The sequence below is a fragment of the Hyperolius riggenbachi genome, chromosome 7, assembly GCF_040937935.1.
Source record: "Hyperolius riggenbachi isolate aHypRig1 chromosome 7, aHypRig1.pri, whole genome shotgun sequence".
Taxonomy (NCBI): domain Eukaryota; kingdom Metazoa; phylum Chordata; class Amphibia; order Anura; family Hyperoliidae; genus Hyperolius; species Hyperolius riggenbachi.
In genome coordinates this window covers 168,756,758-168,772,923 of record NC_090652.1, presented here as the reverse complement: position 1 = coordinate 168,772,923, position 16,166 = coordinate 168,756,758, and the positions used below count along the sequence as shown (strand labels likewise).

General features: G+C 42.6%; 1 protein-coding gene across 4 annotated transcripts in view; it reads left to right on the top strand.

Annotated features, from left to right (window-relative positions):
• The window catches only part of MYO1B (myosin IB), a 927,952-nt gene that overhangs the window by 774,883 nt on the left and 136,903 nt on the right, over positions 1-16,166 (top strand). For all 4 annotated transcript variants that reach the window (XM_068244859.1, XM_068244861.1, XM_068244860.1 and 1 more), the window contains exons 15-16: positions 3,787-3,849; positions 6,077-6,277. In XM_068244859.1, coding sequence (XP_068100960.1) covers positions 3,787-3,849; positions 6,077-6,277 — 264 coding nt within the window. The remainder of the gene's footprint in view (positions 1-3,786; positions 3,850-6,076; positions 6,278-16,166) is intronic.

Genomic DNA, 16,166 nt, shown 5'->3' with positions numbered 1-16,166 from the left:
AGAAGGAAAGCAATACAGCTCATAAGCAAAGGTGTTGTGAACATAGTCTTCAAACATTAAAGGGTCACTTAAGTCATCCCCAAAAAAATGAGTTTTACTCACCTGGGGCTTCCAATAGCCCCCTGCAGCTGTCCGGTGCCCACGCCATCTCCCTCCGATCCTCCTGTCCCTGCTGGCAGCCACTTCCGGTTTTGGCGACAGGAGCCGGCAGGCTGGGAACGCGAGTGATTCTTCGCGTTCCCGGATGCAATAGCGCCCTGTATGCTGCTATATGATATATGCTATATGGTATATGATATATATAATCCCCAATTGCGAATGTGACAGGCCAGACTTTACAAACTGAAATATATTTTAGCTAAGATCTGAGTTTTACTAGATTTATTGTGTCCTTATTCTGTTAGTGTGTATGGTGGTCCAGGGAATGTACGCATCATTTTATTACAATGTACCAATTTATTACATCTTCAGACACTATATCTAAATGTTTGGAACCTCTGTAGGTTTTTGATTATACCGGGGGCGGCTAATGGCTTGCATATGTCAAAAACATCTAGTCAGTTTGAAGATGTGTATGTGCTGCAGACCATATTCCTTAATTATTGTGTGGTGAGGATATGTTCATTTTATTTTAGCAAAGTTATTTAGAAGAGGGCATTTTGTAGAGGGTTGCAGCAGTTAACTAATGTATGGATTCCAGCATATTGTTCTTTGAATCTTACCAACCTACACAATTGCATGGCATGCATTCTAGGACCAATTTTCAGCAATTAAAAAATAGCCAATACAAGCACTATTTCCATGGAGGTTAGCCTAGTTTTGAAGGAAACACTTTCCCAAGGAATTTACAACTGTCAAATTGCAAACTTAGATGAGAAAAGAACCAGGACCCATTGATTTTACTATGTGGTATTGTAAAACTTTAAGCAATACTTACATTGGAGTCGGCTCAAATGTCCATTAGCATTACTCAGCACATGAGAAAACCATATGAACTCGGTAATGCCTCATATTCTCATTTAAAGCAAAATAAGGCAGACAGGAACTGTAGCTACAGTGCAGGGAGGAGGTGGGCGGAGGCAGGCCATCTGCTCTTTACTGATGATGCAGTTCCCACTTTGCTGGAAGAAGGAAACTACAGGAGCAAATAAGGATCGTGTATTTTACTGTAAATATATTCATTGCACAAAGTACACTTGTGCCATGCATAAAGCTTAATATGATTTTACTATTGTGGATTCAAAATTGAGGCATTGAACTTGGGCTTTTAACAAATTAATGTAAAACATAACATGGACAATATAGTTTGCAAAGGGAGCAGGAAGTAGAAGTGGAGAGACTAGATAGAATTACATCATTAAATCATCTTTTTCAGCCCACATATACAGTGGTGTGAAAAACTATTTGCCCCCTTCCTGATTTCTTTTTCTTTTGCATGTTTGTCACACTTAAATGTTTCTGCTCGTCAAAAACCGTTAACAATTAGTCAAAGATAACATAATTGAACACAAAATGCAGTTTTAAATGATGGTTTTTATTATTTAGTGAGAAAAAAATCTCAAAACCTACATGGCCCTGTGTGAAAAAGAAATTGCCCCCTGAACCTAATAACTGGTTGGGCCACCCTTAGCAGCAATAACTGCAATCAAGCGTTTGCAATAACTTGCAACGAGTCTTTTACAGCGCTCTGGAGGAATTTTGGCCCACTCATCTTTGCAGAATTGTTGTAATTCAGCTTTATTTGAGGGTTTTCTAGCATGAACCACCTTTTTAAGGTCATGCCACAACATCTCAATAGTATTCAGGTCAGGACTTTGACTAGGCCTCTCCAAAGTCTTCATTTTGTTTTTCTTCAACCATTCAGAGGTGAATTTGCTGGTGTGGTTTGGGTCATTGTCCTGCTGCAGCACCCAAGATCGCTTCAGCTTGAGTTGACGAACAGATGGCCGGGCATTCTCCTTCAGGATTTTTTGGCAGACAGTAGAATTCATGGTTCCATCTATCACAGCATGCCGTCCAGGTCCTGAAGCAGCAAAACAACCCCAGACCATCACACTACCACCACCATATTTTACTGTTGGTATGATGTTCTTCTGCTGAAATGCTATGTTACTTCTACGCCAGATGTAACGGAACACGCACCTTCCAAAAAGTTCAACTTTTGTCTCGTCGGTCCACAAGGTATTTTCCCAAAAGTCTTGGCAATCATTTAGATGTTTTTTTTAGCAAAATTGAGACGAGCCTTAATGTTCTTTTTGCTTAAAAGTGGTTTGCGCCTTGGATATCTTCCATGCAGGCCGTTTTTGCCCAGTCTCTTTCTTATGGTGGAGTCGTGAACACTGACCTTAATTGAGGCAAGTGAGGCCTGCAGTTCTTTAGATGTTGTCCTGGGGTCTTTTGTGGCCTCTCGGATGAGTTTTCTCTGCGCTCTTGGGGTAATTTTGGTCGGCCGGCCACTCCTGGGAAGGTTCATCACTGTTCCATGTGTTTGCCATTTGTGGATAATGGCTCTCACTGTGGTTCGCTGGAGTCCCATAGCTTTAGAAATGGCTTTATAACCTTTACCAGACTGATAGATTTCAATTACAGTACTTTTGTTCTCATTTGTTCCTGAATTTCTTTGGATCTTGGCATGATGTCTAGCTTTTGAGGTGCTTTTGGTCTACTTCTCTGTGTCAGATAGCTCCTATTTAAGTGATTTCTTGATTGAAACAGGTGTGGTAGTAATCAGGCCTGGGGGTGACTACAGAAATTGAACTCAGGTGTAATAAACCACCTTTAAGTTATTTTTTAACAAGGGGGGCAATCACTTTTTCACACAGGGCCATGTAGATTTGGAGGTTTTTTTTCTCACTAAATAATAAAAACCATCATTTAAAACTGCATTTTGTGTTCAATTAAGCTATCATTGACTAATAGTTAATGGTTTTTGATGAGCAGAAACATTTAAGTGTGACAAACATGCAAAAGAATAAGAAATCAGGAAGGGGGCAAATAGTTTTTCACACCACTGTATTGCAATGTCCACGTCTTCTGTAGAAGTACAGGAAATTATTAAGTTACATATTTTATTTTTGTTACGAACCCACTCTCCAGCACAGATCTCTGTAATTTAAAAATATTTGTCTCAATTCTGATGGTATCATAAGGCAGCTGGTGGAATGTTGGTTTGGGGAGGAGACTTGGAACACCCAGTGAAATTGATATTAGTTACGTGGAAATGAATAAAATCTCAGTGTACAAAGTCATGACCTTTTTATGAACGCTTTTCACTATTTTAACCCCATTACAATCTAGAAACATTTTCTTTATGAGCAAGTACTATGAACATTTATTTTCATCTGTTAAAAGCTTTCCTGAACTTTTATCTGTGCATAGAGTAGGGAAGTCTGACATCAATAAGTGAAATATTCACTGCTGTATTTTCTGGCTTTCTTCCATTTAAGTACATGGGAATTTGACCCAGATCAGGGAATGGAAAGAAGACCAAGTCTGGAAGCAGTTCAAGGGCACTCAATTGGGTCAAGCAGTTGATGAAAAAGATAATGCGCTGTGACCTCCGAAACGCAGTAACTCTTCCAGTGGCAATGGAGTATTATAGCAATATATGCTTAGAATGCATTAAAAGAGAATTGAAAGAAAGTTAGCTTTCAGGGATCTGGTGATGGTATAAATTCAAAGACATCAAAACGGTCCCTGAAGGGGTGTAATTTGATATACAGCTTTTGTTCAGTATTGTTTGCATCTTCAAAGTGTTACTGATATTTTTTTCTTTTGTAAAATTAGGGCATTGAGTGGACTCATATTGAATATTTCAACAACGCCATCATTTGTGATCTTATTGAAAATGTAAGTGTTGATACATTACATTGATTTAACATGTGTAATAATAAGAAGCATTATACTGTATGGAAGTCTTTGTCATGAAACTTTTCATTGCCTATAATCTTCTACTTACATTGTATTTTTCATGCGAGATTTTTGCTTTGACGTTGCCACTCTGCACTAATATGGCATAGATATATTTTTCACAACCTCTAAATGTATATATGAAGAACCCAATAAAGTGAGGCAAATATTACATTTATTTGAGGAGAGGAATCCAGAGTTAAATATTTGTGTGTTGCATATGTATGTGAACCTTTGCATTTAATAACTAGTGTACCCCCCCCCCCCCCTTAGACAGCAAGAACTTCTGTATTAAGCCTTGCTCAGGAATGTGGTTGATATTGGATGATTACTCCTAGGGATAGTAATAGTGGTGTTGAATTTCCCCTGTTTGTACAAAACCTGCCTTACAGTTCAATGGTTGGATACCAGTTCTTTAAAAGTAGTTTTTTTTATACACTCCCACTGCTTGGTAAGTATAACGTTTTTTTCAGAGAGATTCTCAGAAATGTCCTTTAAGAAAAAAACGACTCACTTCCCCAAACCTCTGTTGTAAAGATCAAACTTGGATAGGGAAGACAAATAAATGTTCTTGAAAGAGAACCCAAGCCTAAACTTGGTTTCTGAAATAAATATTTACCTAGGATCCTAATGAGGCTTCCTTCTGTGTCCTATAGTCCTCCACCCCCCTCTCCTGCTGATTGGGGCCACAATCTTATGCTGGCATGAGCATGGCAGTGCATGTGCAGTAGCTTACTGTGCAGGCACGGCTGTACTCATGCAGGTGAAGTAAGGCCGCACAGGTGCTTTAAGAGAAGCGTGACCTTGATCAGATAACAGACAATCTCTTGTCGATAAATTTTGGAGGGTCAGCGACGGTGGACCAGATGATGCTGAGGGAAGCCTCATAAACTGTTTTATTGTTTTTGCTCAATGACACATTCATTGAAGTATGCCAGAACTAAAATCTATGAATTATTGACCCTTTTTACCTCTTTCCTGCTCTCAAAAACCATTTTCTGCTAGAAAAGTGTTTTACAGTTGGAATTTCTTATCAGTGCGGGTCACACTGTAGTCACTTCCTGTCTGAGTCAGCCACTTACATACCTGATATTTAACTCTTTCAGGCAGACAAGAAAAAAAGGAACACAGCTTAGTTATTTGTGTGCTTGGCACTGTACATATACATGTCCATCTCATCATGTCACATGTCACCTCAGGTATCCTTTAAAGAGAAACTCCAGTGAAAATAATGTAATAAAAAAAGTGCTTGATTTTTAAAAAAAATTATGTATAAATGATTTAGTCAGTGTTTGCCCATTGTAAAATCTTTTAAATCCCTGATTTACATTTTGACATTTATTACCTGGTGACATTTTTACTGTTGGCAGGTGATGTAGCTGCTGTATGTTTTTTTGGCAGTTGGAAACAGCTGTAAACAGCTATTTCCCACAATGCAGCAAGGTTCACAGCCTCTATGCTCACACCAAGACATGCACAAATATGTAACTTTACATTACTTACACAATTAATTAGAATTACATTTGGTTTTCATTATCTAGTTTTAGGACTTGTACGACATGATAGTGAGATAAAATGAACCTACTGATCCACAGGTTGCACACATTTAATCTGTGTGAATATGGAAACTGCACTGTTAAAGTGGGATTAAACTCCATATTAGCTGAAAAGTCAGATTTAAGAGAAATTATATTAAAAATAATATTTCTGCTGTTTCTCTGTGATGCCAAAAGTAACATCACTTCTGCCCCTTTCTTTCTCTCGCTCTTTTATTCTTTAACCCACAGCTCAGTGTTAATTTACTGATTACTGTTTCTACCACAGCAAACATCACCTAGATAACAGACTTACATCACTGTGTAAACTCTTCAAAGGAAGGGGGTACTGAACTACCTTCTGGTCATAGTGTCCTTACCTTATCTGAAATGGGAAGTTTCTGTTGTTTACATTTTGAAATAAGCTTAAAAAAAATTGACTTCCCACAATCCCGTCAGCACTGCACAGTTCGGCACGGTTCAGCAAAGGCACACAGACCAGGTTAAAAAAAAATAGGTTACATATAGGGACCGTTTACATATATATTTGGGGCACTAACTAATTTTTAAAGCAATTTTTTTATTTTTGGATGTTACAACCCCCTTTAACTTTACATGTTTGTGAAATGCAGAATCAAAATGGAATTCTGGCAATGTTGGATGAAGAGTGCTTGAGACCAGGCACTGTTACTGATGACACATTCCTTGAGAAACTGAATCAAATCTGTGCTACTCACCAACATTTTGAAAGTCGAATGAGCAAATCTTCACGCTTCTTGAATGACACCTCTCTACCACACTGCTGCTTCAGAATTCAGCATTATGCTGGCAAGGTATTCAACTTTTTTTTTCTAGTTTAGAAATTGCATTATGCAGAAATGTTGCTACCAATTAAATAATGTATTTGCAGTATTTCCCAATAGTTTAATATCCCATAATAGATTGCTTTAAATGTTCTTGTATGTTCTTGTATTTCAGCAGAGTAGATGGGCAGTATGTAGTGGTTAAAATATGGTACCGTACCTCAGTTTGTAACATTTATAGGGATTACTTCCAGATGTATTCAGGAAAGCCGATAGGTCTGATTGTAGAGTCGTTTAAAAAAGTAAGAACACCCTATGGATGTTTTTGACCATTTAAAATGCATTGTATCAATGTAATTGATGAACAACCACATTAAAATGTTTTGAAAAGAAAGAAAATGCATTGATAGATAATTATAGAACGATTTACATTTTATAGTCCATTGTGTAACTGCAAATAAATACATTTGTATAGTCTAAATTGCCGGTTTAGGATAAAAAAAATGACATGTATTTATGCAAAAAATGGCTCCTAAAGGTTAACACAAACCAAATTGTTTTGGGGCATTTCGACTTAATAGGGATACGTTAAAGGGAACCAGAGATGAACGTTTCACACAAAATAAACATATCAGTTGATAGCTTGTAAAGAATAAATGCTCTACCTGATAATTTTGCCGCTTTGGTGTGCCTTTTTTAGTGTTTTTTATCCATTATTGCTCCAGGAAAAATCAAATATGGCCGCCGGCTCATATCCCTTCTCCTTCCGGGTTATATGAGTTCTGGATGTGCTGTCTAGGCTATATGAGACTAGGCTGCTATCTAGGCTATATGAGAAAGGCTGCTGTGTGCTTTCATTTTGGTATGATGTACTGCCTGTAGGAAGTGTCTCTCATAGGAATGAAACTGCCGTTATTATCAGTATCTAGTGCACACAGAGCACACAGGGATCATATTGCAGCCACAGAGCTTCTCTCTCAGCAGAGCAGCCCCTCCCAGTCATCACAGCTCTCAGTATGCAAAGCAGAAGATCTAAGCCAGGAGAGGGGAAGGCTTGGGCTTGAAAACACTTCACAGAAGAGTGACTCAGCTATAATGATTCCAGGTCAAACCTCGACTGAATAGTCGGTGGATTCTTATCACAGCTGCTAATAGACTAATTAAGCAGATAACAATGAAACTAAAAGCAGGGTAGGTGTTTACTGTCATGTTCCCACTGATAAATGTAATAAAATACATGAGGGTGCTTCATCTCTGGTTCTCTTTAAAAAGGTCTGCTGGGTTTTTATAGATCTACAACTCGAGCAACAGTGGGAGCACGCAGAGGTGATAGAAACGGTCGGCGCTGTTCACAGGAGTGACTATGAAGGAAGAAACACCAGGGGGGGGGGGGGCTGCACACACTGTCAAATTAAAATTGTAACAAGTGGCGCATGTGCAGAGGCCAGAGCGGAAGCATGTATCCCTCCTGAGCTCCGTACAGATCGGGGGACAAACAGGCTTCAAACCGCAGCCTTACTGGCCGGAGCAGCGGCGATCTCACGGGCTTTGAGCCGTGAGATGTCCAGGAGAGGAAGGAGTGAGAAATCAGCTACCAGAAGGCTTCCTCCACCCTCAATTTCACCGCGGCGCAGCAAGGCCTGCTCTACATGCAGGTCCAAGATGGCGGACGGCGTGAACGAGAAGAAAGGGGTAAGCGGCTCTGCTAAGCAAACACCACCACGCTCCCCCACTGCTGAGGTACTGCAGCAGACACCTCCACTCACCTACGCAGCGGCTGTGGGCAGCAACACTCCCACGCAGACCTCCACAGATTCCCACGCTGCTGATAGCCCGCCGCAGCCATCTTCTGCCCCACTTTCTCCTATTCGTGGTTTACAGCGTTCACAGGCCTCTCCCTGTACATCCAGTTCGGGGCCTCCGTCCTATCCTATCTCTCCCCAGCTCTCTCCACATATGGACTCGCATCCTCCAGTGTCTGGTCCCTTCATTGAGGACATGTTTAAACAAATTCAAAGGATCTTTAGAGCCAAACTGCACGAAGCAGTTACAGAATTCACTAAACAACTGCACGATCTGGGCTCCCGAGTAGACGTGCTAGAAGGGCAATCAGATAAAATTGTCACCACTCTCAACAAGGAGAAAACTACTATAGATGACCAATCCCTGGAAATCGAAGCTTTAGAATTAAAATTGGAAGACCTAGAAAACCGCAGTAGGAGAACCAACCTCAGAATACGTGGACTACCTGAATTAATCACAGATCTGCAGCCTGCGGCCCTTAATCTGTTTGCTGCTCTGCTTCCACAGAATGACCCCGCTGCTTTCCGCATGATCTGCATACATCATGCCCTGGGTAAGCCCAGGAATCATGAGCTAACGAGAGATGTAATCTTAAAGTTTCAACAGGAAGATACCAGAGATTTGGTTCTCACAGCTTCGAGAAATCTCACCACGCTGCCAGGGGTCCCAGAATCCATGCAAATCTACCCAGATCTTGCTCCTACTACAATGGCTAAGAGGCGACTACTACGTCCAGCTACAGTGGCCTTATCTAGGGTCGCTATAAAATATAGATGTAACTTTCCGTTCGCCCTCTCCTTCCAGCATAACTCTAAAGCTTTTATGTGCCAATCACTGGATGAGGCTGCCAAAGACCTAGACTCGCTGGGGCTTCAACCGGATTATTCTGTTCTACCATCTTTACCACAAAGACCCCCTAGGTCTAACCATTACAGGAGAATATGGACTGACGTCCCATCCACCAGTTCTTCCACCTCGGGCCAGTAAACTGGACCTGCTGTCTCTACGAGCCCAATAACGGGGAGGACCCCCCCTTGCTACAAAGAAGAGGGACTGTGGGATACCGGTGCCCTTCTCCCCCATTCTGTATTAAACATCCTGTTACAACTAGGTCACCCTCTCCTCCCCTCCTCCCTTAAGCTTTACTGAGATTGGCAGTGCTCCCCAGGACTTAGCAGGCCGATATCGCTGCAATAACTTTGTTTTTTTCTTTTTCAATTTTCTTTTTACATTTTTCTACAGGCCTGACCCCCCGATACTATGTTACTGCCTCAATTGCCCATCCGGATTCCCCACAGCTAATATGTGTGGTCATCCCGATTGGCTTTTCCTTGCTAGCTTATTGCCAGAAGCCTTTTATGTTCTTTCCGGATATTTTCTTGTTTTATTGTTCCTATTTTTATGCACAGGCCTGCCCATATTTCAATTATCTTCATATCAAAATGTTAATGTTTTCTCATCTATATTTTTTTCTATATCCTCAATGCAATTATTTACAATTATATCCCACAATGCCAGGGGTTTGAATAGTCCTACCAAAAGAAAGAAAGCGTTCTTAGATTACATAAGACACTCCCCCGAAGTCATATGTCTCCAAGAGACTCATTTTACCACAAATTCTGCCTCTAAGTTCTTCCACAAGTTCTATAATAGAGTCTTCTTAATCTCAGCTGAAAAAAGCACAGAGTTGTAGCAATCCTTCTTCACAATAATTTTCCCTTCACTGTCACTAGTCACTACGCTGACAACATGGGACATTTTCTCATTCTAGAAGGCATTCTAATGGATAAAAAAATGTGCTTTGTCAATCTATACGCCCCTCCTGAGCAAGTATTTGACACTCTAAAGGTCCTTTCTGACAAACTCCTGGCATTGTCTTCTGATGTTTTGGTTTGGGCTGGTGATTTTAATGCGGTTATGAGCAATATCGTGGACAGATCTAACCCACATTCCAACTCCACCCCTCACAAAACTAGCACACTTCTTAAAGAGATTCTTTCAATTCACTCGCTGGCAGACACTTGGAGAGAATCTAACCATAACAACAGGGGTTACACTTTTTATTCTCCAGCACACAATTCTTATGCCCACATTGATATGGTACCAGCTACTTCCTCACTCCTGCCTCAATTGGCTTATGCCCAGACATGTGACCTGCTCTTGGTCTGATCACGATGTTGCTCTGACTACTTTTATGTCCATCCTCCCTAAGGTCTCTAGACCTCCCTGGAGACTCAATGAATCCCTCCTCCTTAAAGGCGACATAGCTCTGCAGGTTCATGCTGCTATTGCTGAATATTTTGAACTTAATGATAATGATCAAGCAACCTCTGCCTCTGTATGGCTAGCCCACAAGGCTGCCATAAGAGGAATATTAATTAAGATAGCCTCAAAAGACAAACGAGCCAAGTCCCTGGCCATCCAAAACATTGAGCATAAAATTATTTCTCACACTCAGATAAATAGTCAAAGGCCATCCCTTTACCTTAAAAAGTCAATAGCAGATCTCAAACTTAAACTGGATATCAGGATCACGGCCCAAACTGGAAAGGCCCTTCCCTCTTATCTGTTATTAAATCATTTTCCAGCATCTCTGGCCTCAAACTAAACTTGGATAAGTCTGAATTATTACGCCCAAACATTCCCCAAACCACTAGTGAATCTCTCGTACTATCTTTTGGCCTCCAGCATTGTACCACGTACATTAAATACTTAGGCATCAAATTAACAAAAGATCCCTCTCAAATGTATAAATACAACTATCCTCCAGTACTCCAGAAACTACAATCAGACATGAACGAGTGGACCAAATTTCCTATATCCCTCACAGGTAGAATTCATTTGGTAAAGATGAACATACTGCCAAGAATAATGTACCTTTTCCGTGTCCTTTCAATCTCAGTTCGTATGACTGACATATACCACCTCCAAAAGGCCTGTCATAAATGTATCTGGGCAGGTAGAAGACCCAAATTTAAGAATACTATTCTAACCAGCCCCAGAGCCGAAGGTGGGCTGAATTCCCCCATATTCTCTTTATACTACTACTCTTCCCAACTGGCGCAATTAGTTGCTATAAACGCCTACTCGCTAGCCCTACTCTGGGTCCAGCTCGAATCAGATTTATTAAACCCAGTTGACTTGAGAGCACTTATGTGGAGCTCACTAAACCTCAAAAAGCAGCCTCTAAATATGTCACCAGTAACTAAGCACTCCATGTCCATTTGGGCCAGGTTCAGATTCTCTCTACAATTGCAATCAGATCTATGCCTAATGACTGATGTCTTTCAAAACCCTGATTTTGCCCCTGGTCTCAACCCTTGTGCCTTTAAATGGTGGACAGAGCAGGGACTCAATAAAGTGGGTAACCTTATGTCAGCCTTCCGTATCATGTCTTTATCCCAATTCAAGGAGTCTTGCAATCTCCCCCCCCCCCCCCCCCCCACAAAATCCTTTCGATCGTGGCAATTATTTCATTTCCTCGCTACTATCAAATCCAGAGACTCTAATATTGGCTATACTTGGTTTGAAACCTGGTGCAAATCTAATCCTTTGGAAGGAGGCCTCATCTCCCTCTTCAGCAAAAACTCGGTATACAGAGGCGCCAGAGTAGAGTAAGGCGCCTCTGTATACCGAGTTTTTGCTGATCTTCTAGTCCACCCTGGGTGGAGGGGTGCATCCCCATCTACTATCTACAGAGAGCGACTTCTTAACCTGAGTGGGGTCAGGTCCTAATGCTCCCCACCTGCATTTAAAGTGGTTGCCTATTGGTAACCCGTGTTTGTGAGTATATATATACATAAAATTGTATTGAACTCTTCATTTTACCTGACAATACTGCACCATATTGGGCTCTCGATTCTCTTCTTGTTTTTAAGCACACTCATCTCCCTCTTGTATCAATCTCTCCTTCGCCCTCCTTCCACTGAACCTAAAACTCACGGGTTTATTAAAAGATGGGAGGATGACATTGGTTCTACCCTTTTGACCTCTAGGTGGAATAACTACTGCCTCACCCTCACTAAGGGAAGCTTGCAATACTCTAATCTTCGGACTTCGGGCAAAGTACTATACAGGGTTTATTTAACGCCCCTCCGAATGTCCCAGATGGATCCATCACAAAGCCCCTCCTGCTTTAGGGGATGCGGAATGGTGGGATGCATGTGGCACATTTGGTGGTCCTGTCCCATTGCTGCCAGTTTTTGGCAGGAAATTTGGCGTAAGATCCAGTCAGTAATCCAAATTTCCTTACCCCTTAAAGCCGATCCGAGATGAAAAACGAACTATAACAAGTAACTTGTCTATATATCTTATCTAAAGTTTAGCTAGATTTAAATCTAGCTGCAAACAGATTTAATAGAAAATGATTATTTCTTCCTGTGATACAATGACAGCAGCCATGTTATTTGTAAACATTACACAGAGGCAGGCTTATCTGCACCATCAGCACTCAGACTGTGAAAAAAACCTAATCCCCCCTCCTCCCTCCTCCCTTCTGCCTCTGAAATCAATGGCTAATAACACCTCCTCTTCCCCCTGCCCAGACTGAGCTCCCATGAGCCCTTGCTACTGCCAAGGCTCTCTGAAAACCTGTGGGCGTGGTTTATTTAGTTTTTAGGGAACTAGAGTATAAAAAACAAAAACAAAAAAAGTATTTGGCTTGAGGAATGCCCTATAAAACAATAGGAAAGGAACACAAATATGCAATGTGTAAAAGTTCACCTCGGATCCACTTGAACCCTTCTGTGGCCTGTATACTTCCCTCTCTCTCCACAGCAGCTGTATTCTCTAAGATTACAAATATCATGGTATGCGAAAATATTTTACCGAAAGTAGAAGACAAAATGTTACGTTTTCAGTCAACTTGGTCCCATTGGATCACCTCCCTTAACAACAAGGGTCTAGTTTCTCACATTTCCTCTACCCCTGGCATTGTACCATCTGGTACCACAATCTGCTTATGCTCTCACTAATGGCAGACCTGTGCAAGTTACTAAATTTACTGCAGTTATGCTCCTAGTTATTGTTCACAATAATTATTAAGAGTGTTATTTGGATTTCTTTAAACTCTCAATTGCCGCAATTATTACATATTAGTCTTTATCTAAGAGTTGTTATTCTCTCTCTTATATATAGACATCTGTATTTTTGATTACCTAATGTTTCCATAATACTCCCCTAAGTGGCGCATTTGGTATTGTTTGTATACTCTTTGTATTTTTTATAAATAAATAAAACTTTTTTTGAAACTAAAAGTGTAACAAGTGATTCTCTACAATAAAAAGGTCTCACTGATTAATGCTGGCTAAAAGGAGCTAAAACTAGCATAAACACTTGAATCCCTCTGTGTATCAATGGCTAGGCTGAAAGCTGGGATGAAGATCGAGGCTGAGTTCCCTGGACCTCTAGGACCACTATGCAAGGATACAGAGGCGCCAGTAGGATAAAACAAGATAAAAGGTTTAAAACGGTTTAGGTGGCGGTGGTGGACCGTCCACACACAAACAGACAAAAAAATCGCTGTTGATTGTAGAAAAAAAATTCACAATTTATTCACATACTCCTTGTCACAGGAGCCCTCAGTGGCTGACCGCACTTAGCCTTCTAAACGATGCCAGCGCACAGATCGTGCGAACTCTGGTCGCAGTCAATGCGCAGGAACCGTTAAGAATTAGCCGCAGACAGCTCAGAAGGGAGCCTGTGAGACACGGGTGATTACAACGTCACCTACTGGTTCAGAGTAAACTGCCACCACCGCGGTTACTATGGGACCGTGGGGCCCACTAACTGACTGACTAATCCTGCGAATAAAACGGTTAAACACACGATATTCTGTCTAGCCAACAACAAACAAACAGTAGCGTATCTTCAGAGACCCGGGATCATTTCTGTGTGTGCTGATAAGCAGGGTAGCGGAAAGTGAATGACTTGGAGAAAGTCGTTTATTCACGCAATATAAATAATTAATATATACAGACAATTATGAAAATCAACAATTATGAAAACAGTAATAGCCAGTATGAAAAATAAAAGAAGGGAGAAAAATACTTAGTTGCTGGAAAGATGTCCTTATTGTGGGAAGAATCATAAAGTCCTTGGTTTCAAAGTCCAGAGTTCAGAGTTCAGACCAGGTGGATGCCAGCATATCCTCAAGCTGGCATCTGATGAGTGCAAGATGTTTCAGTGTGGAGGACCCTGAGTTTTGGCTCCTCTCCCATTCTTATGCCCCTGATTCAGTAGGAGGAAGTGAGGGCGGGCCCACACACCCCCTTAGAACATGAGATGAGTCCTGCCCTTGTCCTGGAGACCAGAAATCATGCCTTAACCATATATGGGCTCTATCTCACCGAACCGTACAGGTCAGGGCAGATTTACTAATATTTTCAGATCTGCCTCGATGTACCCAGCAGTCTGATACCAAACATGAGGGGTGGGACCCCTGTGGTACCATTAGGGCACTGTTGGACTGCCTAACGGGCAGTCTTTACCTCAGAAGGTTCTGAAATGTTCTCAGACCCAACGCCAGGCAGGGCCCTACCTGCTCTGTTAGTTTGGAGGGTCTGCCAGCCTGGCAACACAGAAAATATGATACATATAGCCATTTATGGAATATGAGAGACCCCTGGGATTTATACCAGGTCATTCCCAGGCAAAGGTTCTTTGAAGTTGGCAGCAGCAAGCCACATGTCGGCTCCCTGCTGGGAAAAGGAGTCGGAGTGTCTGAGTTCCCTCACTCTAAATTTGGTTCTGTCATGGTGTTTGTCACCTTATACCTGATGGATGGGCCATCAGCACAGCTTGAAGCCAGGGACTCTCTGGGCCCAGGCTCATTAGCATATCAAAAGAGCCATCCTGCAGTTAAGGTGATGCTATTCCTCTGCTAAGAAGGGACTGCAGACCTCCTACACAATAAATCCAGATTCTATCGATTTGAAGCGCAATCGACGCAGAGAATCGAGTGCGATCGCTTTTCTTCACGGGCGGTTACAGGACGCGCCTGCGTCCCCGCAATCGTCCGTGACAGCCCCCCCCCCTTGTCCGTGGCTTAGCCACTCATCCGCAAGATGTGTGGCGGCGCCGCTAACCTGGCTGACGGGCCTCGAGTTGCCGGTACGGCGGGAAAACCTATTGGAGCCTGTGGCTCGGTTCCCCTGGACCGGTCGCGGTCGGCTACCCTCAGGGTTGACCCAACATGGACCGTTCTGGACAGGGCGTTTGCGCCACTGCAGTCGGACGTGGTGTCTGCCGGGACTGCGGACAACGGGCAGTGGGTTGGTTAGGTCAACAGCCAGCCCACGCAGGGTTCCCCTGCTGAGTGGCTGTGGACCTAAGGGAACCCCGCGGGAATCCCTGGACCTTCCCAGCTCCTGACAGACGGCACATGCCCTGCAGTAGTTGGCTACATCCCTGTTCATCCGGGGCCAATAAAACTGTTTCCGAATACCGGCGAGTGTCTTGCGGACACCCGAGTGCCCTGTCAGAGGATTACCATGTGCGGATTTCAGCACATGTCCCCTGAACGCACTCGGGACCACAAGCCACTTGGTATTCGCGTGGGATCTACCTGTAGGGGGCTGTACAGACTCACTGTACAGTCTCCCACCTTCCCTGTACACCTTGAAAGCGGCCCCGTCTGCGAGGGGCTCAGCGGCTTGCTGCCTGAGCACCTCCAGGCTTGGGTCACTTTGTAGTGCAGCGGAGAATACGGCGCTGTCAGTTTCAGCCAACTGGCTCATGTCACACGAGGCCAGCGGCTGAAAGGTCTCATCCCTGTGGTCAGAGGAGGGGGAGGAGGCCGGAACCCCCTCCACCTGTCCTGAGCTCGGGTTCTGAGCAGTGCAGCTGCGCGGTACTGCTAGCACCGGTACACTGTCAGAATGGCACAGACGGACATTACTCAGATCATCATTGCATGCAGTAATGACATTGACAGGTATAGACATTTTTTCATTACAGACAGGTTGTACAGGAGACTCAGGTACAGTTACAGCATCATCACAACAGACAGTCTGTACATCAAACTCAGGTGCCTTTGAAGCAGGCACTATTGAACCTGGTACCCTTGAACTGGGCACATTCAACCCACCTCCCCCTGGTGCTCCCCCAAGTGTATAAA